The sequence below is a fragment of the Centropristis striata genome, chromosome 15 (assembly GCF_030273125.1).
Source record: "Centropristis striata isolate RG_2023a ecotype Rhode Island chromosome 15, C.striata_1.0, whole genome shotgun sequence".
Classification (NCBI taxonomy): domain Eukaryota; kingdom Metazoa; phylum Chordata; class Actinopteri; order Perciformes; family Serranidae; genus Centropristis; species Centropristis striata.
This window is the reverse complement of record NC_081531.1, coordinates 28,751,755-28,776,034: the sequence shown is the minus strand read 5'-3', so window position 1 is coordinate 28,776,034 and position 24,280 is coordinate 28,751,755. Positions and strand designations below refer to the sequence as shown.

At 40.0% G+C, this 24,280-nt stretch overlaps 1 protein-coding gene across 2 annotated transcripts in view; it reads right to left on the bottom strand.

The window, feature by feature from the left end:
* The window catches only part of trim3b (tripartite motif containing 3b), a 35,301-nt gene that overhangs the window by 1,441 nt on the left and 9,580 nt on the right, over positions 1 to 24,280 (bottom strand). Inside the window, exons 3-17 of one of the 2 annotated variants that reach the window (XM_059351559.1) lie at positions 11,887 to 12,062; positions 7,789 to 7,918; positions 6,954 to 7,064; positions 6,666 to 6,817; positions 5,551 to 5,731; positions 5,256 to 5,357; positions 5,025 to 5,123; positions 4,332 to 4,484; positions 3,649 to 4,027; positions 3,008 to 3,111; positions 2,734 to 2,901; positions 2,452 to 2,620; positions 1,968 to 2,009; positions 1,237 to 1,307; positions 1,012 to 1,152 (exon numbers count right to left, since the gene is read on the bottom strand). In XM_059351559.1, the coding sequence (XP_059207542.1) occupies positions 1,012 to 1,152; positions 1,237 to 1,307; positions 1,968 to 2,009; positions 2,452 to 2,620; positions 2,734 to 2,901; positions 3,008 to 3,111; positions 3,649 to 4,027; positions 4,332 to 4,484; positions 5,025 to 5,123; positions 5,256 to 5,357; positions 5,551 to 5,731; positions 6,666 to 6,817; positions 6,954 to 7,064; positions 7,789 to 7,918; positions 11,887 to 12,032 (2,148 nt within the window). In that variant the 5' untranslated portion in view covers positions 12,033 to 12,062. The remainder of the gene's footprint in view (positions 1 to 1,011; positions 1,153 to 1,236; positions 1,308 to 1,967; positions 2,010 to 2,451; positions 2,621 to 2,733; positions 2,902 to 3,007; positions 3,112 to 3,648; positions 4,028 to 4,331; positions 4,485 to 5,024; positions 5,124 to 5,255; positions 5,358 to 5,550; positions 5,732 to 6,665; positions 6,818 to 6,953; positions 7,065 to 7,788; positions 7,919 to 11,886; positions 12,063 to 24,280) is intronic. The other variant, XM_059351560.1, reaches the window with a different exon arrangement.

Sequence of the window (24,280 nt, the reverse complement as noted above, 5' to 3'; positions counted from 1 at the left end):
AGAATATCGTATTGGGATTTTTTAGTCCAAAATTTATAATTTTTTTCCATATTGTTTCATTGCCTGATATAACTTTCAAAAGTCATAAAGTTATCAAAGACTTTTTGTTTTATTTTTTTTCCTCCTTTGGCAGCACCTATAGCCGTTAACAGCATGTTTCAAGATTTCCTTTCACTTCATCGTCTATAGTCATCTCTCTTTTCTTTGTTTGTTCAGTCATAGTAATTGTTTAATTGCAACACAAACAGAAACCAGAAACAGTAAGTTGCATGATAGTGAGTTACAGATTGGCTCTGTTGCATTAGGTTCTCTCTGCCTAATATTGCAAATACAAGGGTGTTCATCAGTGGTCCACAAGCCCAATCACCATTGTGTTACATCAGAGCTGGGCAATAGGCGGCCCGGGGGCCACATCCGGCCTGCGTGAGGTTACCCAGACATTAGAAGTCAATACAATCGCAATGCTTTTATTTTGAAGGCGATTTACATATGTGCGTGTGTGCAATGTGTTCTTCAAAAACACCGATTTACCTTGTTAACTGGTGAAAAATGCTTTTTGCTTTTTGAATAAAGTTAATAAATTGCTGGTTTACTGCATAACATACATGCTCTATATTGTTTTTTTGGTTTGAATGTATGTTGTGTTTAAAATAAATGGAAAGGTGAGATAATGATTGGAGTTTTTACTATTTGTACTGCTATATTTGAGTTACTCCACATTAACATAGTCTTATCATAACATGTATTCTTACCAATAGCTCAAAACCAGATGATTTACTGCTTTTTATAAAATATGTGAAATTAATATGAATTAGAACTTAGTTCAGAGTATTGGTCCAGCCCTCCTCAACCTTTACAGTAGCTCATGTGGCCCCTTAGGAAAATGAATTACCCATCCCTATGTTACATCATTCAGGAAGAGATAGTGACTTAACAGACATGTATTTACAAGAGAATCTCTGAGATAATCACTTTAAAGTTATATAGCAGACTGAATGTGTCTTGTCTCACCTGTATTCTGCTGTTACCCCAGTCGGCTACAATGATGTTTCCGTTGGCGTCCACAGCCACACCAGTGGGAGCATTGAACTGACCGTTGCCTTCACCATGAGAACCAAATTTAAACAGCAACTCTCCATCTGCACTGTACACCTGGGACAGGAAAATAAAATCTAAATCTCCACATGCACTTTGATACATATTATTGCATTAAATAAACAGAAAAGTATGTCTCACCTTTACAGAGTGATTGTGAAAATCAGTCACAATAATTTCATTCTTGTTGTTCACTGCAACAAAGTGTGGACCTGGATGAGGAGAGAGAGGCAAGTTAATGTGGAATTTGCACCATTACCATTACGGTTAGTAGGCTGTTTAAAAACAAATTTCAACTACTTGTGCCAAACACTGTAATTACAAAACCTAGTTTAATCAGATGGTTAGCTTTTCATGTTTACCTGGAGTTGTTTGATTGCATTCTTTTCATGCATAAGATGGTGTGATGTGTTAAGATTGTTTTCCTGTTTTTTGTTCTTTTTTCAAGATGTCAAAATAGTAACAAAACTCTGAATTAGCTCTTAGAGTCACCATAAAGACGTATAAAGTGTATCATGAGTTGCTATTTATGTGAAGTGAAACCTAATGTCTATGTTACCCACTAATGAGCTCCTGATTGTCTCGTAGGGAACATCGGTTAGTTTCACGGCACTGGAGTCGGAGCAGTGAAAATCATTCACACTAATCTCTTAACACCAAAACCACAATGACAAAATGTTCATTATTGTAATAGGAAGTGATTATTACAATGGCATGTAATTGTATTTCTGATTATTATCGTACAGGCAAATGTTGGATTTGTCAACAATCTGAGTTCTCAGGAGGGCAGACACATGATCAGGGAGTCGGGTTAGACAGAGGGCACTGCACTGTGGGATTAAGGTTGCAGCAAGGCCACACTTAGTACTTACTGAACACTGAGCCAGATTTATTAAAGTTTGGGCCAAGTTTTTCTGGATTGAAAAACAGGAGGAAGAACAGAAAGAAAGGAAAATAGGTAGTCAGAGAAAAAGGATAAGCAAAGAAGAAGCAGGGTGCTCTGCATGGGCGCAGTTTGTGTGCGGGGAGCAGCGGGCAGCTGCATCGCCCGGGGCTTTGCCTACAAGTATATACAGGCTTAGGCAAAGTAACATGTGATGAACTGGTCTATGTTCAAACATACAGTTGTGGAATAAGAGACATTATTGTTTATCACAGTAAAAGTGTCCTTATTTTACTTACTCTATAATGTACAAAATAATAATTCGCATTAGTCATGGGATATTTCTCATATGCCATATTTTACGCTAAATATGCTAAATATCATGATGGATCTTCTTTAAAAATAGATGGAGTCATTAAAAACGTGTGTGTTTAAAAGAGGACTGTTGTTATGTACTGAGGCCTCCGTCTCACCTGCAAACTGTCTGTCTGACGTCCCCCTGCCTCCAAACTTAGTCACCAACTTCCCATTGGATTGGAAGATGAAGACACAGCAGGCCTTGTTGTCCACGGTGATGATGTGTCCATTCTTGTCCACAGCCACACCCTTAGGACCCATGAGCCGGCCTGCGCCGATCTTATTCTGCCAAGGAGGAAGGAACAAGACATAAAAAGTACCATTTTGGAGCAGAAAGTACTTCAGAATAACACATTTTCAATCAGTTTCAGTTGAGCTAAGGAGCGATGAGAGCTCACCTTAAACTTGCCGTCAGAGGAGAAGATGCTGACCCATCGATTGTCATAGTCGGCAACCACAATGTCACCGTTCATGTCTACAGTCACGCCTGTTGGTCTCTGCAGCTGTCCTGGAGAGCGACCTCTGACCCCAAAGCGCATCTTGAACTGGCCGTCATTGGAGAATACCTGGAATTGGTTCCATTAAAGAGCTCATTTTGAGTGACAGTACTTTTCCTATTCTATGTGGCCACATGGTTGCATTCCCATGCATTTTCCTCGGTGTGTGTCTCACCTGTATGCACTGGTTGTTGCTGTCAGCCACTACCACTCTGCCGTTACAAGATGCTGAGATTCCCTGCAAATTTGTGAACTCTCCTTTTTCTCTGCCCCGGGAACCTGACAAATAATTAATAACACTCTTAGTAAATGTGACAATTCATATATTGATCTTCATGTGTAATACTTAAAGACTCTTTGTTTTTAGTAAGAATTGCTTTTAGGCATATGCAGGTTTCGGTTCATGTTAAACTTGCAAAGACTTGAAAGACCTGCTTGAGAAACGTAATCCTTCACAGTGAGAATGCTGCACCTCCTTTTTTTTTAACGCAATGTTACATTATCTTTGGATGGCAGGGACAATTCCACAGCCAAAACCTAAGAGTCCACAGTTTAAATAAGTGACTGCCAAATTCTGCATTTAACCGTGTTTGTTTTCTGCATTTGATCTTCTGTCAACACACAGTAGCTTGTTTTTTTGGGTGTCACCTCTTCTATCAAGTCAGAGCAAGTTGACTTTCATTCTGTAGTCTATTGGCATGAAGTACATTCAGAAGCTGCCTTAAGGGAGGATGTCAATCTAAAAACTTGTTTGGCTGACAAAATAATTTGCAGTTAGGTCTAATATCTTTGTCCTCCTGGATACGTTTGTCTTACCCACTCTGTAGATGAGCTCATCCTCGATGGGGTTCTCCTTTTTCTTGGTGGTGCTGTACATGCTGGAAGGCCGACGCACCGCTTTCTGACGAATGTGACCTCCTGTCCCACTGGGGGACTTCACCCTCCTCTTCACGTCATCTGGAGACTGTGGCACATCTGAGGGCTTGACCACCCGCAGGCGGAACGGGCTGCCACGTACCGGCTGGCCGTACAGCAGCAAAGCGAAAGAGTACTCTCCCTCAGATCGTAACGTGTAGCCCACCTCATAAGTACCATTCTTATTGTCTGTTATCTCTGCCTCTGCAACGCGGCTCCCGTCAGCAGATGTTATCTCTGCTTTTAAAACAGCGTTTCCTGTCCGCACCAACTCCCCATCCTGCAGAGGGAGATTCAATATCAGAACAATGAAAATATCTTGTTCAGCATTAAGCACACCTTCTCAGGCAGCACTTTCTACAGACACATGACAAGCCACTCACAGATTTATTTTTTCAATAAAAATATTTCCTGTGAATTGCTTTGTTCAGCACAGAGGCCACCATAAAGTAACTAACAAGAGAACAAGATGAAAATAGAATAATAAAGCAAATAAATAAGTTAGTCAACATATTAAAATGTAAATCTGCAATCTTTATCCAGGTGTAGCAAATGGCTCTAAAGCAAAATAATGAAGACAGTACTTTGTCTTTTGTTGTCACAGTAACGGTGTGGTGCTGCCCAGTAGCTGCATGGCGGAGGCCCTCTCCCGTGGCGACGGAGGTGTGAGCCACAGCGGCCGTGGTGAGCAGAACACCCAGGTTCTGGATGGAACGCCGCAGACCTTCAGTCTCCACCTGCAACAAGATGTAGACTACAGTATTTTCCACTGCAGAATCCATCTCTTATTGCTCTAAGAAGCTACATTTGTATGGATGGTTTCATGTGATGCATTGGGACAGATAATGATAGAGTAGTCCAATAAATAATCAGTAAGAGGAGATATTTATTTCCTCAGGATTGAGTGAGTGAAAAACAACTCTTAACTCTTAACCAGGGGTTAAAAAGAAAGGGAATACTGGATTTAAACTATTAGAAATAATAACTATGGAACAGAATGGCTGCAGTTCTAAATTTATTTTCATCTTTTAGAAAAAAAACTTTCAAAAGAGTTTAAGAAAATGTCTTTAGCCAGCTTTAATGCTCTGCAAAGTATTTTTTTCTTACAGCTAAAGTGAGAAAGTGTTTTAAACACCCACATATTTCAACATATTGAAGAAACATATTTCAACTTGAGGTTTTAAATGACAACAAGCTAAAACTTAAAAATATCACACTACCTTAATGACAATTGAAAACATAGAAACAGTTAGAATGAAATTAACATCAGGTGATACCTGACAATCCAGGTGTGCGTTCTGATGTGGTCTCTCTGGGAAGTCATGTCTGGCCAGAGCTATCACACGCTCACTCATCTGCTTCTGAACTAGGAGCACCTACACTTGCAAACGACACAGATTTTATGTATTATTTTTTCAATGCAAAAGCTCACATCCTGCTACATGGTTGCAACACATTTGATTCCCATTTCGTTGTAACTGGTTTGTAATTACAATCTGCTAGCCCACCTCAGTAGCACTCCCATGGCTGAGAGCCTGCTCCGTAAAGCTGCAACTGCTCTGGATGTGTTCCTTCCCCTGGAGGAGAGATGAAAGCTGCGTCTGCAGAACCTGCACTCAGGTAAGTGGAAGATAATAGGAAAAAAGTGACACAAAAGACCAAGAAGAGTAGTGCAAAAAGTCAGCAGGCTGGAGTATTTTTGACAGGAATGTGAGACATTTGGCAGCTCATGCTTGTTTGTAAAATGCCTTTGTGTGTTCTGACAGTAATCATGCAAAAATTCAAGTGCAGCACATAACAAACCTTCTGCTTAGTGGTGCAGATGTTCTCCAGGTCTGTGATGAGGGCCGTCTTGCGCTGATGCAGCGCCCGCTCTAGCTCTTCAAACGTACTGGTAATCTCTGCCACCGCCTCATTCTTCCTTTCATTGAGCTGGCGAGAAATCTCACTCACCACCTCGATGGATGCTGTTAGCTGAGGGAGCCTGGAAGATGACACAGTGTGAAATGTTATTCCAAAAATTGTAAAATGAAAAATCTGATGATGAAATTAATTATTCCTTGATGAAAATGTATGCAACTTCATACTATTACTCCACTACATTTAGAGTCAAATATTGCGCTTTTTACTCCACTTTTCAGGTTAAGATTTGACATGAAAAAAAAAAAGATTATGCATTTTTATGAATTAACCACATAACAGTATATTAAGCAGTTAACATTTAACCGCTGTCAAAGGGACAGATATAAAAAATCTTTCCTGCCACATGCCATCACACTGTACAATAACAAATAATAGTCTGGTTCATTACATACAGTCGCTATGCACTTTATGTGTTTTTTATGCACACTGTTCATTGCACCTTATTTGTTTCATGGCACCAACATTTTTATACTGCATATTCATATTTATTCTGCACTGGAATTCTACTCCTATATACATACTCCCTCTTTAGACACTTTATTTTTTATTGTATTTTATATTTTATCGCTTGAAGTATGCCTAAGTTGTTCTTTTTATATAATTGTGTTGTTATTGTCTCTGTGTGTAATGCTGCTGCTACACTGTCTATCTATCTATCTATCTATCTATCTATCTATCTATCTATCTATCTATCTATCTATCTATCTATCTATCTATCTATCTATCTATCTATCTACACTACATCTACAACACTACATCTACAACATTTGCCAACTTTTACATAAGTACAGTTTTAAATGCAGGACTTTTACTTGTAAAGTGGTATTAGTACTTTTACTGGAACAAGAGATCTGAAAACCTCTTGCACTTCTGCATACCAGGGACAGCAGAGCAGTGGTGATCTTAGTTGGCAGACGCTGGATCTGGGCCAAATGCTTAAGCTTCCAAACACCTGATGTGAAGCAAATATTGTAAAAGCTTTATCGAATCCCCACCTGCTCAGTATGGCATCCAGCTGTGTCTTCAGCGCAGCCTTGTGCTGCTCCACGACGTCCCGCAGAGGAACGGTCACATGCTCCCTGTGCTCGCCCTCTGTGCAGTCCAGACACATGGCTGTCTCACACGACTCGCAGTAAAACTCCATCACCTGCAGAGGGAGACAGACTGCATAAAAAAAGAAGCTCCTTCTCTCTTGCATGGCTTTGCAGTAAGTAAGGGACTTCATTTCTTTAGGTAGGTGAGGTGATGGCTGGGCTGAGACATCAAATAAAAGGCCGTCCCACCTTTCCTTCGTGGTTTGGGCAGCAGAGGGGTTTCCCTGCAGCTGCAGCGCTGACCGACTCCAGGACACTGCAGGCCTCCGGCCGCGAGCACTCTGGGTCTCGTTGAAGAACCTGTTTGAAGCATTTTTAAACTTCCTTATGATGCTTTTCAACAGTCATAATTCTATATTTTCTTATGCATTGTAGAACTGATGCTTTTTTCTGTCTAAGTCTTTTTTTTGGCATTTTTTCCCATATTTGGTGCTGGATAATTGTGAGGAGACTGGAAACAAAGCAAGGGAGAGAAAGGTAATGATATGGAACAAAGATCACTGGCCTGAATTAGACACAACAGTACATGGTACATCAATCACCTATACAACCTACAGCTCCCCGGATAGTTTCTTGTGTCTGAATTTCCTTGCAGTCGGTTGCTGACTTCATTCTCTCCAGGACACAAACACACATACTTCTATCCAGTCCGTCTCTCAATTCAATACAATAATCCCCTATACCCCACTGCTAAACTTAAATCATCACATATACTGTGGATGCCCAGTGGAAACCCTATATTTAAACCAAACCATAAAAAGAGCCCAATGAAAAGGAAAGGACTGCAGAATGACCTCAGTCTGCAAAAATGTCCTCCCTTTGTTGAACACATAGAGTGGATCTCACAAAAGCAGCAGTACAGGAACACACACAGGGCCTCCTACCCATTTCTGAGCAGTTTGATTTATTTTAAATAATCTTACCTAATGACCTCATAATTAATTTCACTCTTACTTTTCCTTTTCTGTGTAATCCTGTTTGGCCTACACATTTGTGTCTGACTTTAAGAGATTAAGAGTCAAACCTCCATGAGATTAGTGATGAAGAAGTTGTTCTGTAGCGCACAAACTCCTTTCTCTGGGAGGATGGACGTCTGCCGACACACTGGACACGAGAGCGTCAGAGACTCTGGGGGAATGTAGTTCTGGAGACAACTGGAGGAAGGGAGTCAACAAATAAAGAAAAGCAAGAATTAGAATGTAAAATCTAAGTCCTGTGTATAATCATAAGGCATATTCAAGTTGCCAATACATTACAGAGAGAAGGAGTGGAAGAGCTGTCTCCTTATCACAGTAATTAAGAGACAGAGCTAAATAGTGCTGCTGTCACAACAAATAATGGAAAAGTGAGAATCAGAGTCAATCCACAGAACCCACAGCCTCAGGTGAAGACATGCATACTTCCTCTCTGAGCGAGTGAATCTCTGGCAAATCAATCTGCCAAACAGAGACGCAAAATGCTTGAGTTTTTACTTCTGCATGTTTCTACATGCATGTGTTTTGGATTCAGCCATACATCTATCCCACCGTCCCCTGAAGGCAGAGGATGTTGTGCAGGTTTATTTGACCATAGGAGGAGACAACCTTCAAGCCAAAACCAAACGCACGGTCAGCAAAGTTCAGCTGCAATATGCAGATTATCAGGCTGCATTCCTGGCCTACAGCCAAACAGCCACCCAGCATGTGATGTGTGGTTGTTTTCCTTTAGCTTCTGTTGTCACTAAATTGGCGGTTGACGCTGCAAGAAATCTGAGGTCAGTGTCGAGGATAATTCTCTGTTGTCGTACACAAGGATGTCTGGCAGCTGCTCGGGCTGCATGCTAACACTTTAATTTATGACACCAGGCTGGCTCGTTTTCACCAAGTCTCAGTAAACTGCATGTAAACAACAGAGAGCATTAACAAAAGTCTGTCTATGGCTCTGTCCAAACTCTCTGGAGCCTGGATACATTGCAGTTACTTTGTCAGACACAAAACCAGCTGGACTGCAACAATTATGTGCTGAAAAGTTCTGTGATGGCATAATACCAACTTGTATTTTGGATTTATCTGTCAATTTGTGTTACAATGGCAGAAAATCCAAGATCCCTCTTTTTTTCCCTTCTTGTTTCGTCTGATGATGATTTAAAACAGAAAATAATTCTAAATGAATAAATGGTTAATCGACAGACCAAACCGCTGCTGATTTATTTCTGTCAATTGCTAAATTCAGTGGCCACTCTGTTGTCACTGAGTAATCTGAGGACCCCTAAATGGCACATTTTATGAATCTATAGGATATTCAAATCACAACAACAAAAGTAAAGAGTACAGTAGTGTTCAATATAATAGCAGTCCCATGTGACTAACCAGATTAATCCAGGTTTTTAGTGTATTTTTATTGCTACATGGCAAACAAGGTACCAGTAGGTGCAGTAGATTCTCAGAAAACCAACAAGACCCAGCATTCTTAATATGCACGCGCATCCAGTGGAATCCAGGCGTAGGCTGTGCAATTGGGCAATTAGTTGAAAGGGGTGTGCTCAAAAAATAGCAGTGTCTGCCATTGACTTTACAAACTCAAAACTTTTTTGTACAAACTTTTTTGTTTCTAGGATTTAGCAATCCTTTAAATCACTAAACTAATATTTAGTTGTATGACCACAGTTTTCTTTATAACTGCTTCACATCTGTGTAGCATGGAGTCAACCAACTTGTGGCACCTTTCAGCTGTTATTCCACTCCAACATTCTTTAACAACATTCCACAATTCATTTACATTTCTTGGTTTTGCTTCAGAAACAGCATTTTTGATGTCACCCCACAAATTCTTAGTTGGGTTAAGGTCTGGGGATTGGGCTGGGCACTCCATAACATCAATGTTGTTGGTTTGGAACCAAGCTTTTGCTCGTTTACTGGTGTGTTTCGGAGTCATTGTCTTGTTGAAACACCCATTTCAAGGTCATGTCCTCTTCAGCATAAGGCAACATGACCCCTTCAAGTATTTTGACATGTGGAAACTGATCCATGGTCCCTCATATGTGATAAATAGGCCCAACACCATAGTAGGAGAAACATGCCCATATCATGATGCTTGCACCATCATGCTTCACTGTCTTCACTGTGTACTGTGGCTTGAATTCAGAGTTTGGGGGTCGTGTCACAAACTGTCTGCGGCCCTTGGACCCCAAAAGAACAATTTTACCCTCATCAGTCCATAAAATGATCCTCCAGTTCTCTTTAGGCCAGTTGATGTGTTCTTTGGCAAATTGTAACCTCTTCTGCACATGCCTTTTTTTTAACAGAGGGACTTTGCGGGGGATTCTTGTAAATAGATTAGCTTCACACAGACGTCTTCTAACCGTCACAGCACTTACAGGTAACTCCAGACTGTCTTTGGTCATCCCTTTCAACTAATTGCCCAATTGCACAGCCTTAAGAGCGTGCATATCACGAATGCTGGGTCTTGTTGGTTTTCTGAGAATCTACTACACATACTGGTACCTTGTTTGCCATGTAGCAATAAAAAATATACTAAAAACCTGGATTAATCTGGTTAGTCACATTGGACTGCTATTATTTTGAACACTATTGTATCTGTTAAACTGTATGATTAACCCATTTATTGAGCGCAAAAACTGCAAGAGCTTTGGGCTGAAAAGTGCAGGTGAAAGTGTAAAACGCTGCACTTTCATATTCAAGGAATTGAATGGCCACTTCAGGCTGACAATCCCCATAAATGCCAAAATATGTTAAAATCCAGGACTTTACAGAAGAAATAAACATGTTACAAAACAGTTTTGGTCTCCATAACAAATTCTCCTCTTCATGACAAACATGAGGGGGGCATTTTTATACAACTCACCTGTGAAATGTAAAAGTTTTGCATAATTAACGGTGTGGCTGTAACCCAATTTATACATTATTAATAAATTCTAATTCTCCAATTCTCAAGTCTTAATCATACACATACACACAAATTTAGTATTTTCCTCTGACTGTTCTTGGCCATTGTTCTACCAGCTCTCTGGCTCTTATCGGCATACTTTTCTGATGTTCAGCAGAGGGGCACGGCTCTGTGAATATAGCTTGTGTGTTCAGGTCAGATCAGGTAAAATCCTGCAATCATGAGCACGAGTAGAAGGGAACACATGACCCTACAGTATGAAGATGTCATTTATTCTGGCATCATTTCAAACTGTTGCACAACGCAATGCATAGCAAACTCCTGATCCTGATCTCTGAATAATGAGCACACATTGAGGATAATCACAGAAAGACTAAAAGGGGAGCAGAATTAAAAGCAATACAATATTATATTAAACCGGCGAGGCCCAGCATGGGTTTTGCCAGCTCAGCCCTAAAACCCCTAAAACTACATCAACCCATGCAGTATTAAAACATCTGTCTGGCAACATCATGCATAGCTCCAGACAAAAAATCTGTTCACCTCAGCAGGGCTCCAGATCACATGCCATCCAGTTAAACCGGGGATTAAACTAGCCCTCCAGTGGGCCAATACCCCTCACACTGCCTGGAAAAAGGATTTGCCCCGTACATTGTGTGGCTTTTTCAAACTATTCTATAAATAATTGTTTGATCATAGGTTTAGATGTAAACCAGTTTGAAACCTAATCCCGGTTATTCTCTGTATCTAACATCATTACCCACTCTTCATTCTCCATCCTGACCCACAACAAGCTTTCCTCCTCTGCTTTGCTCGGCACGGAAAGGCCCCAGTAAGTATCGCCAGAGGGGGTGTCATCTTTCTGAGGAACTGTATATTGAGGAATTGTAATTGTGTCTTCCAACAATGAGCCTTTTCTCAGACGTTGACGGTCACTGGTGCAGAGGAATGCACTTATCCCAGTGGATTCAGCGCTCCGAGCCATAATTGTGGCCAGGGATTTGCAATAGATGAGGTTCCTCTATTAGGAGACATGTAAATATGACAAGAATTCTTCATTAAAAGCATAGGAGGAGTAGAAGTACTTGCAGGGAAAAGGCTACACTGTGTTACCGCCTTGTTTTCAAGGCCAGAAAAAGCAGAGAGTGTGAGTAGAGAGTTGGGTTTTTGTCAGCTTGGGGGTGGGGGGTTTGGGAGGGGGGTTGTCATTGAAACAGAGAGCACAAATGTTAGTTACCTTTCACAGAACGTGTGCAGGCAGGGCAGGACCTTGGGGTTGCGGTAGTGATCCAGGCAGATGCTGCAGACCAGAAACTGCTTGTCTATCTGACGCACCACAGGGCTGGGGCTCCCAGCCTCACGCTTTGCCATGGCAGAGGACATTTAAAGCCACGGACAAGGACAGCAGTTAACCTGAAGAGATAGACAAACATAAATGTAAAAAAAGCTTTTCTAGAGTGTCACTTTCAGCGCTAAAACTAAGCTCAGCAAACTTAGCACAGCAAGTACCAGGAACCAAAGTTAACAAAGCTTCTTAATTCCGTCATTAATACAAAAATGTGTCCATTGTTACCGTGTTATTTCTAGGTTAATGCCAAACAAAAGCCAGCTGAAAGAGAACTGTGTGAAATAGAAGCGAGCGCCAGGCCTGAGTGTACAGACAGCAGCAGATGGAGACAAACCAGTATGGCCGTGTTCCTGGCTTTTGATTAACATCTCAGATAACACCAAAACAGGAAAATAAAAGAAACGAGAGGATTTGTGACCAAACAATAAATACAGCTCGAGTTAAATCCACAATCATGCATTAACACAAGCTTCCCTGGCCACTCAGGTACATGAAAGCATCCTGAAAATACACACTCATGGCCTGTTTGTCACATTTACACACACACACACACACACACATGGCTGAAAACAGGATGTGCTGAGTAGAGTCTGTGTTTCCTTCAGTCAGTCTATATTTAGTTACTATATAAAGTCACTAGTGAGGTCTCACTGCTAAACTTTGTTCACACAGTAATCCACCACAGCCAGATTGCCTTCAGATCAAACCATATGTTTTTCTATAACATACACATTTAATTTTGAATAAAACTTGTATATGTTGTTTTACACAGGTATGGATTGAAACATGAGAATATATATAATGAAACTTGAGAATATATATTGAATTCTGACAATATATATTAAAAGTCTGATAATTTATATAGAAATATGAGAATATATATACAAACCTGAGAATATATATTGGAGGTTTTAACCGAAGGTTTCAATATATATTCTCAGATGTTTAATATATATTTTCAGGTTTTAACATATATTCTCAGGTTTTGAATCCATATATATATAATAATAATTTCCTGAACGGCATGCCATAATATAGAACCATCACTAATAACAAATTTGAATCCATTACAATCCAGAAATATTGTACTGTTTTACCCCACTACAATCAACTTTAGTTGCAAATTACTTTACAAAAACACTGTAGCGATTAGTTGATTTTGATTAATTCATCTTTTAATAATGGTCTAGTAATAAAAAAAAATGCAATGAAAGAAAGCAAAGCAAAACAAAACAAAACAAACAACAACAATAAAACATAAAAACATTGTACTTCCAGCTTCAGAAATATGAAGATAAACTCATTTTACTTTTATTTTTTTAATTAACTTTTAATAATATGAAGGTTTGGATTATTTGTTCATTGTGCAGGTGTTACTTTGGGCTCTGAGTGATTGTGATGCCTCTTTTTTTTCTAAATTCTTACAAACCGAAAAATCAATCTATTAATCGGAAAATAATCAGCAGATTAATCCATAATTCAAATAATAATTAATTGCATCAATCAAACAATCATTGGTTCCTATACAAAATAGCTAAAAATGATCTCAATCACAAAAAATTGTATACAATCCTGCTTTTATATCCATGAATAAATAACAACAAATCTAATTATATAACACATATAAGTATATTTTCCTGATTAAACTTACACACTTTTACTTAAGTAACATTTTCAACACAAGACTTACTTTCTTTCAAATAAATATATTTATTCATCCAGCAATGAGATTTTAATGGCTGGGAACCATTTTGCTTAGATTTGAAAAAGAAATGAAGCTGCCCTTCACACAGCATTCTGTCAGTGTATTGTAATTGTGTAATTCTTTTAAATTACATTAACTATTACAAAATATGTCAAACTGACACTGATATAACTTACATCTGGAAAACAATGTGCATTTTAAAAAACACCCTAAATAAAACACCATGTATGTATGTAGGTGAAAATTTGAAATAGCAGCAAAACTCTGTGGTGCCCCATGCCTTACATAATCTCATTAATTATAGAAATACAGCTGCAAGGTTTGGATATTCTGCCTGGCAACACAAACGAGTGCCATCTCCAACTTGGCCTGTGTTCACATTTATCAGCACAAGCCCCAACACATATGGCGTAATAATTACAGAGGTATGTTTAGGATGCTACTGCAGCATGTTGTCATTGCTATGCACTTAGTGTGTGAATGAAGCGAGAAACTCAGGCGTTAATTAAATAGAAAAAGGCGTTAATTACATAGAAAAAGTACACATGCTGTTTGCAACAATGGCAAGTAGCCACAACAACATATATTTGTTACAAAACAGCTTCACCTCACCTTACCTGACCTGACTGTTTGCTTAAAATTGCCACCTTTGATAAATACTGAGCATGCCATTTTTCTCTCTGAGTTACTAACCGGCAATGTAGTTCAGCCACATTCTCTCAGTGGGTCAACACGTGTATTATTAATGCATTAGACACAGTGTCTCAGCACGTGTCTAAAAAAGATCATTCCTAGTCTTAAAATACATAGTTATGAAGATTACACACTCAATGAAAAGGACACACACAATCAATGCACAAAAAAACACACTGATAATCATCATCCCTCCTCCAGACTTGCCCCCTGACTGCACATCTGTCACTGCTGGATCTAATGCACCACACACACACACACACACACACACACACACACACACAAACACACACACACACACACACACACACACACACACACACACAGGATCCGATGACACACAGTCTGTAGACAGGGAGGGCAAAGGTCACTTCTTAATCTGCCATCCATGAGAACAACATGGCATATTCACACTCCGGTTCGGGACAGGCACGGTGTCTGACGGAAATGATTACCAGTAAGTAGCTTATGTTTTTGTCTAGATCTAAATATGCATTGTTCTCTATAAATCCTGCGCTTTAAACTGGCACTTCAAGAGTATCCAGTTGTCTCTGTTTGATTCCAAGGAACCAAGAGCAGGATGTACTGTATACTTCAGTGCCGTTCTCACACTTCTCTGTCATTCTCTCTCTGTGCTTAAACACACTGATACTAATAACATCGGTTATGACGTCTGTCTAAATTTAGAAACATGTATTAGTGGGAAGGCGAGGAAGCAATGACGGTGAAACTAAAATAAGATTGAGGGTCTAAGGGCTTAGGACTGGTGTCTATTTGTTTACTGTTGATTATATAATAAATACAGCTTTATTGGGTGGACAGAAGCAAAAGAAGAATCCACTAAATAAGAGTTCTGTCTCAAAAAGTAGAACAAATGCTCATACTATCCGATAGACTATAAGATGCATGAAAGGCAGGAGTCTTTTACAAAGCTTTTTCCAGATAAATCTGATGGACACATGACATGCATGGTGCAACAGCAGACACATGTGACAGTCGAGCATGCCCATGTGCATTTATATAGTCAACAGACTGGCCACAACTTCATTTATGCCCACTTTAACTCCAAAGTAGGCCACAATGCTTAGATTTGATGCTCTAAAGTAACCATGACCAGCTAAGTGACAGGCTCTGGAAAGTTAAAAAACTAAGTGAAGACACGCAGATTCAAGGCTCTGCAGTTACAGGCAGCAGGATGGGATAAAGCCAAGCCCAGGCAGGACTGCAGGAAGCTTCAAAAAATGATGCATGAGAAGACACATCCTGCAGAGAGCTGTCAACTAATACCATCAAACTGAAATGTGTTGTGATTCTCCTGGCCATTATACGCACAGTAATAACAGCAGTAATGTTGCCGGTGACCTTAGCCTGACTAATTCCCTAAACTAAAGGATTACAGCTTTTGCATGTGTAAATAATTGTTTGTGCGTGTGTGTGTTTAAGTGCATTTGTGCAGCATGTTTGTGTGTGACAACACCCGCAGAGTTAACACACAATGAGTCTATTCACTGCTGGCTTTACAGAACACAAAAGTAACAGTTTTCTTTGTCTCATTCAGCACTGAAACCTCTGCTGGGGCTTTTACAGAATCCTCACAGCTCATGTGTATCTCTTATAACACACACGTGTAAATGAAGTGGAGGGAAAATGGATGAGAAAGGAAATTAAATGTCTTCTTCAGAGTTTATCAAGAGGACAGGGAAAGGGACAGACAGAGGGACGGTTTAATAAGTAAAGGAGCTTTTCTGCTCACTGTCACACACCTGTGCAGCACCAATGAATATGTGCTGACAGCTTGGACAAATATACAAACTTCCATGCTGCCCTGGGGTAACAGCTGAGCTGATAATGTAAAGTCATACATGCATGTAGACGAGGACAAACACGCAGAGTTGACAAAAAACACTACCTACTGTCAGGATTGTGGGGTAGATCAGTCTAGAAGGCTCCATTTCAGCTCCGTGTAACACTGAAGAATCAGCACACGCCCTGACTCTCACACACACACACACACACCCACTCCCACCCCTCTGCCCTGCTGACCACTCTTCCTTTTCCTTTTTCCTTCTCTCGCTTTTGCCTTTTCCCCCCACAACACACACACTCACACACACACTGAAAGAGGCTGAACGAGGATGACAACAGAGGGTGGGACTGTAAATTGAAAGTCCCTCCTACTGTCAGTGGTGTTTACAAGCATGAGCTGACTGGATACCCTCCTACTGCCACGCTCTGATTGGCTGGGAAACTTAAACTAGCAAGGACGAGGCATTGCATCATGGGCCAACAATTCATGCTGGCCAGAGGGAGCGAGAGGCAAAGCTTGAAACAGAGAAAAAGAAGAAAAGTCCAACTGTCAAGACAACAGTCTTGAATCCAGGAGCATATATAGTCAAAATCTGCTGCATAATGTAAAACATGCACGCTGAAAAACAGAAGCAGCCTCGGTTCTTGAATGTTCCTAATAAAAAACGGATACAGCAGTTGACTGGTGACGATCAAATAAACACTTGGATCATCTGGCCTCCAGTTACAGTTATGAAGAAATATATCATTACGTAGCCAGCTCACACACGCAAACTCACTCACACGCACATACACACATGGAGCAGCCAAACAAATCATAGAGTTACATAACGTGTGATGTCACCTTGAAAAAAATTTGGAACATATGCCTTGCCGCCGAGCATTATAGTATCAAATTACACATATGCAGGGATTAAGAAAAGACCCTTAATACTGAAAAGGGGATTATCATTTTGAATTTTCAAGTAAAATATCTTGTCACAGGATAATTTTGCACCCAATCCTTTAAATGCCCCGTCCTTGTGAAGTGGTCAGAGTTTAATCTGGAGCGAGAGGTGACGATTCTCTGACAAAAACATCAATCTGCAGTTAATCTGCTGCGGATTGAGTCCAGTCATCTCCCCTCCCTCGCTTCCGGCTCTGCTTCCTCCACGCCCACGCACACCTTTCCAAAATCCCATCATCCTAAACTCATAGGCCGCACTGCTGTGTTGGGTGTAACAGGAGGTAGAGGATAAGAGGATGAAAATACCACTCAGAAAATTATATATATAAACCACTATTGTGGCATAGTTATACATGTTTTTATATTCCTGCGAAGCCATGGAGGATCACTGAACAGGCCTAACAGCCCAAAGTGTCTGGCTTTCACCTACAAATCTCACTCACAGAGACAAGTATCAACCAGAAAGAGACACAAAGTGACCACAAAAAAATACAAGATTACTAAGAGGAGACTACAAAGAAATATCCTGGAATCTGCCAAGCTCATTTCTATTTGCTCTGGTCGATGAGTCTTGTCACTTCCATTCAGACTGATTTCCAGCCAATAAGGATCAATTACTGACTGGTCCAACGTAACTCATGAAACTCAGCTCAAACTGTCAAACCATGCCACGCTGATCAAATATGAGTCAAGACTGTGTTACTGTGTATTGTATTTCTCACTTCAAATGCTTTCAGAAAAACATTTTAGTGACTGTTTAGCTGTGATTGGAAAAAATGGGTGACCCGACCGCCAAGTTTGTCCTTCTTCAAAACACAAATCAAGCACCGCGAAACCTGCGTGTTTCACTCAGCCCTATGCATAGTACTATAAATGTACTAAGAAGTTCAGACACTTTTGCTGAAAAGCAACACAAAAGGCGCTTTCACAACCCAAAGTTTAGTCTGTTTCAATCTAACTCCTGTGCGGTGAAATCCTTTTTTACGGTTCGTTTGGTCACTTGTGAATGATCCACTCGTACTCTGGTGCAGACCAAAACAACCTGGCAAGAGGGGTCTCGGACCGTTTCTAAACAAACTCGATTGCACTGTGTAGCCAATCCAGCCCAATTACAGGAAATAAACCAAAACGCAGCGGAATATGGGCTATTTTATGAGGTGTAAACAGATGCAGATGGACAGATGCAACATGACTGGGAGAGGACTGAATTGGACTTCTGCTGAAGTTCACTGTTTGCTTGACATTGTGGTCGTTGTTTGGTCGGAACACCAGAGCAGAATTACAGCCAGTAGAATCAAAGGTGCGTTCGGCTCTATGTTGCTTTGTTTATTCCCATGTTTACATTTTTTATCTCCAACTTTCCAGCCAATATTAAAATAATACTGTGAGTATATTTCCAGCATCCCGCCTCTTTGCAAATGTTTTTACTTTTTGTCTGCTTACATTTATGCATTGTGAACTCAAAACCAGACTAAATACAATACAACTGCAAAGAGACACAAAATAACAATAGAGAGATGCGTGACAACTACAAAGAGACACAAAACAAGAACAAAAAGAGGCTATGTGCATCTTACTCCTATGTGGAGGGGTGATGGGGCCTTTTGCACGCCTGTGCCCAGGGGCCCAGTGTTTCATAACCTGCCTGTGTGCAAAGCTCGCTCAACTTGACAGTAGTTACAAGATCTGATGCTTCATTCAAAACCAAAACAACTCCCACAAGAGCAATCTAAGAGGATGTCTCCACAGTAATTAGAGAGAGGGTATCTGACATGACCAGCATGCCAAATGCAGCTCTCCACCGTGGGCAGCCTTTTAAAAAAGCCTGTTGTCATCCCTGCAGTGAGCACTCCACAGCATTATTGGTTTACTGCTGCGCTTTCTGCTGAAACGACAGTTTTATCAGAATATACGACTCCTGCGGTTATTAAACGAGAGGAAGATGAACCACCAGTGGCACCCACAGTGAGTCTCCTGAAGTTTGTAATATAATGGGAGTACTGTATGTATGAAGGCTATAGATTTTCAGGAAATAAAAACTGAATTGTATGTGTGTTTTATCAAGCAGAAACTCCTATTTCATAGGAACTTTATTTGTGAGCTTGAAGGTAAAAAAAAACAAACAAATCAACTGCTGTAGTTAAATCTGTGCCTTGTGCAATATCAACAGCCAAAAGAAACCGTTGTGCCCCAGGGTTGATAAGAGGCGGAACAATAACAGTAATGATGGTGATGTTTTCCAACAAGAAAATCCACACCCACTTCAGGCAGTGTTTAAAAGAATTATATTTTTTCCACATAAATCTTTCATGTTGTATTTGGTTTTTTGAGTGCCTGTTGTTTTATATTTTGTATTCTGTGTGCATTATGGCAACGGTTCTGTAAGAGTGAGTTAGCAGGGTTAAGGGTGCTGCTTTGCTTGCTTGCAGCCCATACTCAGTGCTACACACCTGATGCCTTGTTATGTTTTCTGCTTGATGTTGGGTTTCATGTGCTGTTTCCCTGCACAGTGTGGGCTACTGTCATATCCTCCTGCCTCTGCATGCTGCACTCTGAAACCTCAGGACAGCCATGTTTAGAAAAGGTTAACTTGGAGAGACATGGAGGAGGAAGAAGAGGAAAAAGAGAAAAGTGATGATAAAGAGGAGTAAAGGAACACACAGATACTGCACACACACACGCACGCACGCACACACACACACACACACGCACACACATTGAATAACGAGAAGATTCTTGTGTAACAGAGCATAATCCTGATGTATCAGGGCAACCACGATGGTGTTGGAGTCTGACAGCTCCAGGCCTGACACCATGCCTTACACACACACACACACACACACACACACACACACACACCACACACACAGTCAGCTGTTTCAGCCTTCGTCATGCTATAGCCCAGTGAGTCTCACTGTGGGATCAGGGGACACCCAGAGGTCCATGGCCTTGACAATCTGCCAAAAGGTCCTTGAACAGTTTTTTGATTCATTAATATAAATGATCATGATATACATTATTATTAATTCATTGTCCTTATCCACTTATCCACACTCGGGTCGCGGGGGGCTGAAGACAATCCCAGCTGACATTGGGCGAGAGGCGGGGTACACCCTGGACAGATCGCCAGACTATCACAGGGCTGACACATAGTTACAGACAACCACGCTCTCATTCACTCATTCACACCTACACACAAATTAGAGTCACCAATAAAACCTAAGTGCATGTTTTTGGATTGTGGGAGGAAGCCGGTGAGGACCCACGCTGACACCGGGAGGCGAACTGAGGACCCTCTTGCTGTGATGCGACAGTGCCGTGTAGCCCATTATTATTATTGTTATTAAAATGTATGTATTACTTTTTAATAAATTATTCTATTTTATTGTATTTACAATAAATTAATTTAAAATACAATACATTTTATTTACAAGTTTCAAAGTTTAACAAAAAATATTTAATTAGAAAAATAAATCTATTGCTGACCAACAAATCTGTAACTCCCAGACAAATATGTTTAATAGACGCTGCTCTTTTTAAACCAATCACATACAAGCATGCATGCACACACGCACACGCAGACACACTCGCACACACACACACACACTCCGACGGCTTTTTAAACCTACATTTGGTGCTCACAAAGATAGAAGTGCAGGAATAGCAGAGATAATAGATGGTGTGCACGGACCAGCCTGTGTCACCCTCACTAGTATGCTCTGCAAGCCTCCGTTCTCCTGCACAGTCCACTCGTAAGCCTCCACATACATATACGTCTATATATAGAGCTATCAGTTCTCATCCCCTTCACACCACTGGCAGGCACGTGCTCCAAGCTGCACACACACTGTGAGAAAGGCGCAGGGATCCTCGGATGACCAGCATAATAATGACTCAGAAACACTCAAGAAGGATGCACATGCTAAGCATTTACATGGGCCCCATTCCATAACGGTCCAATGCATGCAATATATATTACATATCTCATTAATCGTGCATGATGTCACACATTCATGTATGCTTACTATAGCATGAACATCTCACAGCACTGTACATGTGTGATTATATGCCAATTTAAGAATTTAGAGCAAAATAAAAGTTTCTAAATATGCAAATACATCATAAGTGCATCATTCATACAGAATATAACCTTATGTAGACATCTGAGAGAATGCACACACTATTGTCAGAAAGAGGCTTGTTATTGGCAGCTTAGTAAACACACAGGTCTGTTGTGTATGCAAATCACTGATTGATTGATGGGTTGAGAAGAAAATACTGACGCTTCCTTTCAAAAGCTGCTGAAGCCACCCAGCTGTCTTTACATCACAGCTGGCTTCAGGGAAAACAGGTGTGTGGGCTTGAATTGTGTGCTGAGTGCTCGATTTCACAAAAATAACCTTTAATTTACATCCATACAAAACAGACCAGCAGAGAAAAAATCGACTGTGTTGTTTAAAATGTTTAAAGTAGCAAGATCACAACAGATGTTGCCTAAAATGTCACTAAGGTTACTCCTGTTCTTATGGTTTTTATTGTCAGACACTTGAAATTACTTACTGCATGCATAATTTATCCATAAATGTGGCCTGAGCTTCATTAAAGTAACTACAATACAAAATACAATCGTTTAAAAAAAAAAAAAAACTCAAAACTAATAATATACTAATGGATAGAAAGTGAGATTTTGAGTTGACATTAGTGGTTAGTTTTGTAAAATAAATAATAATAATAAAGTTACTGACACTCATCCCTTTACAAGCTGATGTGAACCAAACCTCATTCACATTTATTTTCAGAATACTTCAGTGAAGCAAGGTGATAAAAGAAGGTTTTTAAAAAGAGTAAGAGGACCCTTAGGATACCATTAAGAACCTGTTTAAATATCTCAAAGTCACTGAGGTTGTGATTTGTGTCTCAGTAATAAGAAAATTACAGGATGACCATTGTGCTCATTGAAGGGTACCATGGAGGAGAGCACAGCTCTCCTTTTTAACAAAACTGATGACATTGTAATTCTCAGATTTGTGACCTGAATGTTCATTATGATACTGGGACAATTTTCTTACACACAAAAGAACAATAAAGGTATATCCTTAACGTTATCTTCGAAGTGAAACATGAAGGCCTGAACAATCAACCACATCTCAAAGGTATTTAAATAATTCTTACACGTTTAGGTTTCAGAGTAACTTAATGCTGTGGCAAATCAACGACAAAATGTCTCACACAGAGAAAACAAATGTTTTAAAATGGCTAAAGTCAATCTGACATCAAATCAATTCAGATTCTTTGACATGAACTAAAGAGAGCCATTCACGATGAACACATTATATTGATATATCAATATATCCTCCTGGCCAGTGTGCAAATTACTTTTTTGGCAACTTTTGGTTGATGTCAATGCTACAAAATAGGGCTTAACTAGTTGCTCGGGTTCACTTTCTTTTAAAAAAAAAATCGAAATTGGTTCATGCTATTTTCATGTTCAAGCTAAACATTCAATAAATATGCCAAACAAAGTTATTCTCTTAATGTTACTTTTTCAGGCCGATGTAGCTTGTTCATTAGTGTGACTTTGAATAATATGAGACCACAGTTTGTGACTAAATTATGCAAAAAATGCATTGAAATCCACAGTGTTTACTCATTTTTGCCACTGTAAAGACTAAAGACAGTGAAGGCATCATATAATTAGGAAGCTTCAGCCTTCCAAGTATAAAGATGTTTGAGTCAAAATGTCTCACAAAAGAAATAACTGAGTCAATATTTTAATTCCTACTGAAATAAACCACAATCTGTGACCACTGCAGCCACGAAACCATTATCTACTCTCATATTCACTCTGTTGCAACAGAACTTCATCAAGACATTCTTGACACAAATAACATCAAGGCAGACATCAGAACGGCAGCTCAACTCCACGGAGCATTGAGAAACCGATACATGAGCAGCTCAGATAGGAAAATACAGGCTCCGTCTTCACATCTCTGAGACTACAGGATGCAGAGCCAGCGTGCGCTCACTCTCACACAGACTCAACCTCTTGATATCGGACGAAATTTGTGCTGAATTATGAATATCAAACAAACTCACTTGACATTGACATTCATTATTCTTGCATGTTTCACACTGAACATCAACAGAATTAGCAGGGGCAGTTATAAGCCTGTAAAACAACAGTGTAAGGACAAGAATTAATCAGGTTATAATCCACAATTCAAAGTGTAAATTCAAATGTTTGGAAGTAAAATATATTCAAAGGGAATACTACATGATGCACAGATTTTTCACACTCTTTCTTATCTCACCAAACCCTCTCCCTCGCCCAGCAGAGAATTATTTCAGTGAGAGAGGAGCATGTGCCACAGGGTAGAGGAGCTGATCCTGAAATAATTTGTTTCTTTAAATAACTGAGGGAATAGAAGCCCTGAGCTAAACATATATTAACATAAACAGCCAGTTCCGTGTCACATGACGAAATAAAGCCCGAGACCACAATGGTGATTTAAGCATTTTAACAGACCTTCAGTGTTTATTTATCCAGGTACGTGGGATGTTTAGAGGTTTGACATCATCTGGGTGCTTTTAGAAAAAAACAAAAGGTCAGAAATGTGGTTTATGTAAGAGCCAAATACCCAGAACGCCGATCACAACAGGAGAAAAGCACTTAGCCATGGGTGCTTTACTCACATGCCCTTCACATCAGAGAGACGCATGAGAAATCCAACACGGTAGAGAATGTGAGATGAAAGAAAGAAAAATGCATGCAACATGAGGTGGAGTTTTGTTTTTTCTTAGCTATTTTTTCACAATGCTCATTATAAACACCGTGAAAAAGCCGTGTCATTGAATCATAAATGTGCATTACAGCTTTGATTCCTAACAGGGTGGAAATTCATTTACTTAAGGGGATTAGAAATTCCATTATTTGTTCGTCATGCTGATAGGTCAGCGGATTTATGATTTGCATGTCTGTCAAACCTCTAAGCATGAACCAGGAGAGCTATGAGTGTGGCCTAAAGCACACAATAACAGAAGCTCCTTTAATATGATGCAATCCAGTCAGACAAGGCCTCAAAATGACCAATCAACACGTCTCTGATGCCATATGGACACAAACTGGCTTCACA